Here is a 10,600-nt window from a genome sequence, read left to right on the forward strand (position 1 = left end):
TATTAAAACTCTCAGCCCTGGGACCGGCGCGAAGCTCATTACACGGCATCTGTCATCCCACCCACCCCCGCCCTCGTCAACACTTGCCACGAGGACCACTTACTCACCAAGCGTCACCCACGTGACCCTAGCCGCTCACGCGGTTCAAGCCCGAAATTGTCGGGGGGTAGAGGGGAGAGGTAGGAGAGGGGAGAGACGGAGGGGCTGGCGGGTTGGAGGAGTGGGGCAGGCAACGCGTTCCGTCACTCGTGCGCTCGCTCGCGGTCATGACCCAGATAAGTCTATTCAGAAAACTCTAATCACACCCCGGGTATATGTAGCGAGCGGCCTTCGTAACTCGATGCCAGTCTTGTAGGATCTGCTGGTTGTATGGCCGAGAAGTCGGGTAGTGGTTGTACAGAGAAGAGTATAAGTGCTGGTGGAGTTGAGGTCGGGGTGACGTGCAGTCACAGTGGTGTGTGTAGTGTTAGGGTTCGTCACAGCCAGGACTCATCGCTCTCTCCTCGACAAGTGAAGTGGATGTACAAGACTAGAACAAAGTGACTTTATCTGTGTTCAGTCAGCAGGATAAACAAAGACAACATTTTTGTAGCTTGTTTGTGAGGAGGGTAAGTACTATGTTATTACTGTAATATACTGTAACATGCCTGTGGGAGAGAAATGTCTTACTTACGATCGTCACTCTCTATACACGTGGACATAATTCGACAAAGTAAAGCTGGGTTTACAATGTTATACTTTTCATAATTCTACAGATTAAATAAAAAAACTTGTGTAATATATACACATATATTTATCATGATATTCGTAATGTGTCATTTCGTTCATAAATTCCACTGGCCGTGATGTTGTGTTAGTCCGAGGTGACCTAAGGTCACCAACTGCTGTGTGTATGTATAATGAGAGAGAAAACATTCCCTGTAGTCAATATGTATATGTACCTATCTTATATATGCTAGCACTACGTGTCATTGTCTCTGTAGACTAATACAGTTGTATTGTATTGAATCTTGTAACATTGTACCCTTTCGTGTTTTAACGTTTAAAAACGAACCTCACAGATTTCTTTGCCTGCATGTGTGGACTTGTATGTAAGGTTTGGTCCCCTTGCGACTTTGTTTGATAAGATGTAAATATTTAAGGAAACGAGAGTATATTTAAATAATTATATCTTAAGCAATTGCTTTCTTTCTTTGGATTAGGGTAAAATGAACACAAATCGCAGGATACATAAATCATTTTCATAAAAACTGTTAACAGTCGATTTGGCCGTTGTGGTGGTTAGTGGTTTGACAGCAGAAACGAAACATGTGATTAGGTTAAACACGAAACAAGATGTACAGTACACAGGCCGTGAGCCCCATACTCGGGCCCTCAGCGCTGCTAACGCCGCCTAACGGCGGATCATGTTGTACACGAGGCGCCACAACTCCTCCACACAACACTGCGCGGTTGTTCCCCTTGCAGGCGAGTGCGGCCACGCAAGAGTGAACTTCTTACGTTCGAGGGGCACCCGGTGAGATCATGGAGTGTTGAATATCAAAAGTTTGTGTAGTGGGGGACTGCATGTGCAGACCTGCGTGATTACAGAGTTGATTACAGCACAACATGTTGTTGTTGTTGTTGTGAGGACTGTTACACTACTGTAGGCGATTTGTTGTGGTTACAGTGTCCATGTAGGTGGACGATTTATGGTTCAAATACTAGAGTAGTCTGTTTGTACTCCTGTATGTTAATAAGTTTTAACACCCTTCCCGTGACAATTCGTTGCATTGATTGATGCCTGATCAGGTCATGTGATCAGTACCTGCAAAAACACGAGGAACAGTCGCAATACTTGTTTTGGGAGGCTTGTAATGTTTTTGTTATCCTTCATAGTGTTGAGAGAACGTATGTAACTCAATTGTTTCTGGGATAGCCGGGGATGAGCTGAGTTGAGATTATATTCAAACGTTTAAACATAGACACTTAGTTTTGCTTTTTTTTTTACTTTATCCCCCACCGACCCACCCAAGTATCTAAACCCTGCAACTCTGGCAACAGATGTAATGATCGAAGCAAATAACAATAAGAAATTTTTTTATTTCTGTGATAATATACAGTTGTCGCTGGTGTTTGTGTGTGTTTTTAAAAAACAAAATGGTGATTCTATGTGTATTTTGTCATTGGGTGTTGGTGGGGGAGAGAGAGAGAGACTAGTGTGTTGTGTGTGCATGTTGTGCGGGTGTGGAGGTGTCCACTCGTTTCACAGAAGATGAGGTGCATTCATTATTATCTTAATATAGCAAGCTTTGTGTTTTCTCTCTGACCACAGCCGACAGACGACCAATCAATTCTGGCTGGCAACGCACTAGCGGCCTTACTGACCTGCACAGCGCAGCACAGCGAGGCTGTTGGTGCCCGGGGCGACGTGTCCTGCACGTCACACCATGGGCGAGCTGACTCCCAACATGCACGTGGTTACAGCGGCTCTGTGGGCACTGGCCTCCACCACCGCAGCCTTCACCACCTGTAAGTACCCCACTCCCTCTCCCTCCTCATCCTCCTCCCAATTCTCTGCCAGCCAGGATCAGTCCGGGGGGTAATCAACTCGTCATCGAGGAGTGGACGATGAACTGTACTGGCAACACGATGAGGATGATGACATCATCCAGTTTGTGGAGAGTGTTAATCATGCACGTCCTCCCACCACCCCTCACCTCCCACAACCCCCAAAACACAACGGGGGTGCGGAGGTGACGATCCCTGACCTCACACATCGAGCGCCGAGCGGTCGTCGTGTCACGGAGTGCAAGCGAGTGTGACCCTATCCGGGAGGTCAGAGGATTATAGGGACGGGTGAAGGTGCCCGTTAATTAAGCTGACTATTCATGTGGTGAGACTTAACCTCTAGTGTTTACAACAATAGTTTTATCCAAAGGTATGTACATTAGTCGGTTCGATACCCGTGTCACGCAGCGTAGTTTTGACAGTTGATACCTGATTCCGTAGACGACTCCATTCTGAGTAGAGGATTGGGGAAGATAAAGCATTGAGTGGGGTTGGGGGGGGGGGAATTGGAGTTTTACGCCGTGTCAGCAACTATATAAATAAATAATAACGAATTTCGACTTGAAATATAATAATGAAAATATCTTCTGGAGCACTCCACCCAACTTTCATGAAGCAAATGGACACCGTCACCCTTGCCAACGCACAACGCATTTGTCTTTCTCTCTCTCTGGCTGGCCTGGTACGGAAAGGTCACAAATCCAGTTGTAAAGGTCAACGGCTAACTGAAAAATATTCTATTGTTTATATATGAGATTGCAAACTTTATCTGACGTGCGAGATTTCAAAAGAATCGGTCGATTCGCTTCTGACTTCTCATGAACGACTGATAGTCTAATTCTGATTTTTAAATATATATATATACAGTATAGAATTTTGACTTAACTTGAAAAAAAAAAAAATAACTGCTGGAGTACTGCACTCCTTTTTTAGTGAAACAAATGGACACATCACCCATACAACTCACTGTTCTCTCTCTCCTCTCTCTCTTGGTACAGAAAGGTCACGAGTCAAGTTTAAAGGTCAGTGACCTAACCTGAACATCGGACCCAGGTTATTATTATTATTTTTTTAGGTATGTCACATGATCCCTCACCCACGAAAAAAAACGTTACGTATGGTTAAAACATGTTGTTGTGAAAGTCGTTTAGTTTTCACGTCTGCGACTCGTTTGCAAGTTTGGGGCGTAAACTACTTAATACTTCAACTCGGCTGAACTGCCAAACAACCCCGGGTGGATACAAGGGATCCAGGACAGAGAAGGACTTTTTTCCTTTGTTTCATGTCCGGTTGTGATTTACGTGAAATCCACCCGAGACGTGAATGACGTCACCGGCAGAGATTTGTGTGCTGTACGTGACACGGCTTGAGGACGGACATCGATGTCGTCGTCAATATTTCTCTTTTTTTTTTCTTTTTAAAGAAGTTACACAAAGCCTCCCGCCCTCCGAGTTTACGCTGATGTCCACACACACACAAACTTCTTGTCCTACTCGGATTAAACTATACGGGAGAAAGAGTGAAGGGGGACTAGGACTCTTTCCAAACGAAGACCGGGTAGATGTACCTGCGAAGGTGAGCTCTCACCTCACCTGCGGTGGCTTGTATTTATTCTGGCAGCTTGCAGAAAGGAGTACGAGGGCATTAACATGTCTCTGTGGAAAAGACAAGGTCTAAATGACTGGAAGGAATTTACCTCAGGGCTTTTAATCGGACAAATATGGATGAACGTTTGACCAAGTATTGCAAAGTTTTTATTTATTTGTATATATCCGTCATGTAAACATTTAGTCGAACTTGCTCAAACTTTTGTCCATGTTTGTCTGGATAAGAAAGGGATTTATGGACTCTTGAAATATTTTTTAGCTGAGCTGGAAAACTGGACCTAAGTTCTGGAGGGTTGGTTTGATTCAGGCTTTACTTTATTTCTTTACTGCACGTACGCACGCAGTCACGGACAGACCGACAAAGAATGTAGGGTGTAGTGCACGGCCTCACAGTAAATATCTCGCGGCAAATGAAGAACTAAACATTGTTCTCAATAACAACCAGGTCTTGTTTTAGCGCTGGAGGATCCTGAAGTTTCTCTCTCACCCCCATCTCACACTTCTGTCTATAAACAACTTGTTGACCGCAAGTACTGTCGTCACAGTCGTTCGACATTCGAGGCTTGTCGAGCACACACTTTACTTGTTTAGTGAATTCTCCACATGGCGTCGGTCACGCGTCGTTTGTCAGTAACTGCCGCGCAGACTTTAAAACGAGCAGCGGCAGGTTTTTCGCCCCTTCACACAGACCCAGGCCCTCCCGTTGGTGACGTCACTTCAGCCCTCGGGGAGAAGGGAGTAACGTCACACAGTCCAAAACATGCTTGTGCACAGGTCTTGAAGGTTCCTTAGTCACCTCTCTCGGTGGAAATCAGCACTGATATATCATTTTTTAAGAAAAATTACAATATACCTTATATATTCATACGTTACCTACACATATTCACATGCACACACACACATGCACACATCCACAAAAACATACACGTAACCTATTACATATGTGTATATCTGTAACCTGACAAAGAATGCCTGAATTACCAACGTTCAAGACAAGTTCATTGGTTTCATTATATTTTATGCTTCAAATACTGCAGAACATGATGTGCACTTTGACCCCCAATTGTCAGGGCAGGGTAGCGATGACCCCACACACATCTCTCTCTGTTTTGACCGACCCCAAACAGCCAGCTGATGCTTTTAAAAAAGAATTGTTAGTCGATTTTTGTTGTCCATATTTTTCTCGACAAATCTCTTGAGGTTTTTTGTTTGTGTGACATCAGATCACGCAGACCTGCTGTGCGGCAAGGAAATCTCGCTCGGACTGGAGAAGACAGCCGCCGCCATGCTGGTGCTGACGTCATCAGACTGCCGTCCTGGGGTCATGGACTGTGGGGTCAGGGTGAGGTCTGACCAGGGCAGTCAGATGATGCTGTCGTTTCTGTCGCTGGACCTGGGCTTTGGTCGTTGTCTGGATGAGTACGTCGAGATCACCAACAACGACAACGGGAGTATAGAGGCCTTCAATGCTAGTGGTGAGCTGGTGTGGCAGATGGATGGTCTGGGTGTACACTCGTGTCAACCTTATTCTCCTTCTGTCTGTGTGTTTGTGTGTTGTCGTAAATAACTCTTTTTTTCTGTACACATATATTTTCTTTCAGACTCATTCTCTCTCAATTATCTTGTTGATGTTATTCATTAAGTTGATTGTTTACAAACTCCTAATGTTTGTTTGTGTAGCTAAGTTCTGCAAAAATATGGTTACCTGGCTCTGTCATCATATCGTCCAATAACATCACTGTGAGGGTTGTCAGCAGCGGACAGATGCAAGGGACAGGTTTTCAGCTGATGATGACTCAGTTTCTACCAAGGTAGGTTTATACTTATCATTTGATTTATTTCTTTGTGTCATTATTTGTTCTTTTGAAGTTTTTTGTTTGTTTGTTTGTTTTTTTAAATCTTTTTCGTTATTTTGTATTTTTTTTTTGTTTTTTCGTTATTTTGTATTTTTTTTTTCTTGTTTTTTAAATTTTTTTGTTCAATATATATATATATTTTTTTTGCATCCTTTTTTATCGTCTTATTTATTTATTTTATTTTATTCATTTCGCCATCGTTTCAAACGCAAATGTTGAACCACCGGCCCTGCCGAAGAATCTGTTGGGTTTTTTTTTTCGCCATGTAACTGACCTTTACCCTCATGCACTCGCAGCACCCGTGTCGCAACGGCGAGTTCACCTGCAGCAACGGCCGTTGTATCAACATGGCGACTGGTCTGCGAAGCTGGGATGTACGACAACTGCGGGGACCACTCCGACGTCTGTCACCTCGGCGTCAACATGATCATCAGCATCGTCGTCGCAGTTGTCCTCGCCATCCTCGTCATATTCCTCGTCGGCTTGTCCCTGTGGTACAGGATGCACAGCCCCACGCAGCGAGAAGAGAGAAGACAAGAGATCTTGTTCATGAGGTGAGCACTAGAGTGACGTAGACACATTCAGGTGACCACAGCACGACTGAACACTAGATACACCGGTTCGTATCTCCTGTGAGGAAGACATTGTTACAGCTTTCGTAGACTTTTATATTTTTGAGCACAGATGAGGGTTGAGGGTTGTCAACATGTAGTAATATTTGTGTTCTGTATATTTACCTAAATCAGGACATACAACACTCCTTTCAATGTTAGGGATCAATTCATGAAAAAAAAAAAAAACAACAAAACTTTAAACACTCATCTGTTTGAATTTGAGGCAGACTGGGGTCAGAGTTTAAACATCATCTCTTGCCCTGGGTCATCCCGTCCGTCTAGGTCACCTGGCTGCATAAGCGAAATTGCTGACGAAGAGTTGACAGTCGTTGACAGATGTTTTACATTGGAAGAAGAAAAAAAGAAACTCGACTTTTTTTTTTAAAATTTAAGGAGAGAGAGAGAAGTCGCCAAGTCAAACTCGACAAAGACCCTTGTCTACTCGCTGTGCCTCACCTGTCAGACGGTTGAACACAAGGGCGAGTAATTGCCGTCAATCCCCTAGGCGGAACTTGTTTGATGTCGTTTGTCAGGTGTGCGTCACGTGGTTGCACAAAGCCCGGTGCATGTTCCTGGTGAAGGTGTGCACACAATTTTGAAGTCCTGCTCACCCACCCCTAATTTTTAAAAATCAGAACAGTCTAGTTCTCCTATATACACCTGAGCTTCAACAGAGCAGAGCAGGTGTATTTTTATTTGTGGTGTAAAGTTTCCTCGCCTCAAGCCTTTAATGTCGACATTTATTCACCCCTCGGCTATGGGCAGCTAATACCGGAATTAGTCAGACATATTTCACCTGTTCGGGATTGTCACCTCCCTGGATGTCTCGTGTGCCCTCCCTTATTTCCCCCTCCTCTCGTCGTTTTTGTTTGCAATGTTTTTGCTCTCCTTTTTTCAATGCATTTTTATAATCACATCCTTACATTGTCTTCCTGTCGTGATTGTCGCCCCCTTTGCTCTGTAACAAACGCATCAACAGCCAGTCATTGGTTTTCATCATCGTCATCGTCTGTATTTTCATCAACCAGTCAGTAGCTATTTCCAAGTACATGATAATTATTTTTTCTTCCCTTGATATATTTTCTTTTGCCTTCCGATTTTACAACATTTTTAATACAACTGCATTTTATTTATTTTTCAGAATATTATGAGAACACCACTCTGTGGGAGGCTACACATGTTTCCGAAGACTGATATTGTTAAAAAAAAAGAACAAAAAGAACAAAAACAGAGTTCCCTCCATGTACTTCAACTGCGCTTCAAGACAGACAGTGCGTGACGTCAGCAAGTCGTTGTTGCTAAGGCAACAACTTTTTTTAACAAGCAGGCGGCCGGAGGAGGGAGGACTGTCAAGAGAACTTCTTCCGGGCGTAGTGGCCCTGGTGTAACCAAGGGCAACGGAGCGCGCAGACGACAGAATGTGGCCAGACAGCAGTGATAAGACTTATTTTATTGTCAATCGTCATCTGTGAAGGAAACAGACTTTCTGTCGCTGGAACAGACATTTTCGTTGACAAACTTTATTTGTAAAGACTTGTTGGGACTTGACTAACTTTTGCTAAGCTGCCAAGATGAAGTGAGTGTTAAATGCGAGTGAGTAAGCACGAGAGTGAGTGAGTGAGTGGTGTGCAGGAGTTTGTACGAGCATGAACTTTTTGCTCATTTGTACATATTTATATGTATAAAAGAAATTAAAATATTTCTTTGTCTATGTACATATCCAATTTTTGCTAGCATTTATTTCATCCGATATGAGATGATCTGTCAACGGGATGTTATTACATTCATACGTACAGTAAGTATTGTTGCCAATATCATGTAAGTATTGATACCAAGAAATTGTAAGTATTGATTACAAAAAAACTAGTCAAAGATTTCCTCGAAACCTAAACGAAGTTAAACTCACATCTTCAAACTGTGTGGTGGGTGTTGTCGGTTCATATGATTAGAAAAGAAGACAATTTTCGTAACATTTTTCTTTGGGCAGAAAATATATGGCATCGGCATTCATTCTCTTCCTCCTTCTGAATGAATCTTCGAAAATCAAAAATACTTTTTAAGAGGTGGCTTTTAATTCAGTTATCTGTCGTTTGTAAGGTTCTTTACATACACGACTGGTTAATTAGAAAAAGGGATCTGACCCCCCCCTAACATGCAGCAACCTATTTAGTCAGAGGACCGAGCGGTCAGTTCCAACTGCCCAATTGCTTTAAAAAAATGGCCGACACATCTTTTGAAGGTTTTTGATGCTAAATACTCGCCGCACCCAGCTGTTCGTCAATTCTCAAAGAATGTTCTTTAGGCATGAAAACTCAAAGCATTTTCCGATGGGGGTTTTGGGGGAACCACCCAATTAATTTTCGTTTTCGTGAAGACACGTGTCCATAAGTCTTAGTGTCTTCAAAGAAAGTTAGCCTGATACTTGAACTCTATCGTTAAGCTCAATCGGAATCGGCAATTCTCCCAGAAGCAGATGGATGATGCCTTTTTAGTTCAGAACCGTTTTTCTGTCTTTGTTGTTATCCTGTTATTTGTTGATCACAAGCGACAGTAGAAAACAATGTAATCGGAAAATATTCAGGTCATAGAAGTCTTCCTTATTTTATCTACTTTTAATTAGTTTTAATATGCATAAAGGAGAGTGCGATTTTGTTGTTCCTGTGAATAACAGCAACACGGCTGGGAGCTTGTGTGATGCTAGAACTTGTCTGGCTGTGGGTTTTTCGCTTTTCTTGTCCATGGCGACAGCCCATCATGTGCTGACAGGTGTTGGCCAGTAAACTCATCCTAACATTCACACATTATTTTACTGAGTGGAAGCGCGTGTGTGTTGAAAAAAAGATTTAGTCCAAGGAAGTTTCTGAATAATTTTCCTTTGGATAAAGGAGAAAGGATCATCCATCAAGTTCATTGTAAGCTGTCCTTGGAAAACTTCGTTGCAGAAATATAAATATCACTCTCCACTCCTCAACCCCTCCTATCATTGCCTCTCTGCAGTAAATATGTAATACATGCTTTTATCATGTCAGGTGCTTTTTTCAGACGGTTTCCTATTTTCTCGTTTTGCTATTATTGCTCAGTATAATTCCTGTCGTCTGCTAAAGTTATTTCCGGGGACACAGGAAACGGAATTGCTGAAATGAGGTTGAAGTTTTCAGCTTTATTAACGATTCGCTCTATAAATACAAAGATATATCAACACTGAGTTCTTATTCTTTCACATTGAGGTACTTAATTGTTTATTAACAACAGCATATTAATCTGTAGTCCTTAGTCCACAAGGTCGACACATTTCAATGGAGAGGGAGGGACACAGTTTGTAAACATTTGTCCAAGTCCATAGTTTTGCTTTAACTAACGGCAATAACATTTTGGTGAATGTCTGAGGTACACACTTGTGTGTAGGTGGTGCACACACCTTCTGCAATCTGTGTTTATCAGAAGAAAAAATGTCCATGAAAAATATTTTATATTTAATTTTGCTGTAGTTTTTTTTTTTTCTGGGATTGGTAGTGGGGTGGGGTGGGAGGCTTGGTAGTTGAGTGCGAGGTAAATCTCAAATATTTTTTTGAAAGCGCATCATGTGATATATGTTCAGCTTTTTCATTTATCACTTATACTGATCTTAGAGAGTACACTGTATTTATAAATGAGCCAAAAATACTGTTTCCATTGTGAACAAATTTATTAATGGATTAAGTGGTTGAGATTCATGGCTCTGTGCAACCTACAGACTGTTGGCTGGAAATGTGATGTACACTTTGATCAATTCCTGCTATTTAGAGGCGTCTGTAAAGTTTAATTACTTTGAATACAACCGTTGTCTAATTATAAAGATGTTTTCTTCCTGTTTTCTAAGCATCTGTTTGATAGATCATAACACTCCAGACGGAGGTACACGCACGCACAAATCATAACTACACAATCATGGTCTCTCATCCACACACGGGCACGAATATTTTAGTTCTGCATG

At 42.4% G+C, this 10,600-nt stretch overlaps 1 protein-coding gene and 1 long non-coding RNA gene across 2 annotated transcripts; both read left to right on the forward strand.

The window, feature by feature from the left end:
* Positions 1-203: 203 nt before the first annotated feature.
* On the forward strand, positions 204-5,969 carry LOC112553215. The gene is made up of 4 exons (XM_025220297.1): positions 204-608; positions 2,315-2,511; positions 5,381-5,632; positions 5,838-5,969. The coding sequence occupies exons 2-4, from the start codon at positions 2,430-2,432 to the stop codon at positions 5,888-5,890; spliced, it is 387 nt and encodes a 128-aa protein (XP_025076082.1). The 5' UTR covers positions 204-608; positions 2,315-2,429; the 3' UTR covers positions 5,891-5,969.
* A 320-nt stretch (positions 5,970-6,289) lies between these two features.
* On the forward strand, positions 6,290-10,044 carry LOC112553216. The gene is made up of 2 exons (XR_003096985.1): positions 6,290-6,567; positions 7,769-10,044. It is a non-coding gene; the product is annotated as an uncharacterized LOC112553216 (long non-coding RNA).
* Positions 10,045-10,600: the final 556 nt, after the last annotated feature.

The sequence above is a fragment of the Pomacea canaliculata genome, linkage group LG12 (genome assembly GCF_003073045.1).
Source record: "Pomacea canaliculata isolate SZHN2017 linkage group LG12, ASM307304v1, whole genome shotgun sequence".
Taxonomy (NCBI): Eukaryota; Metazoa; Mollusca; class Gastropoda; order Architaenioglossa; family Ampullariidae; genus Pomacea; species Pomacea canaliculata.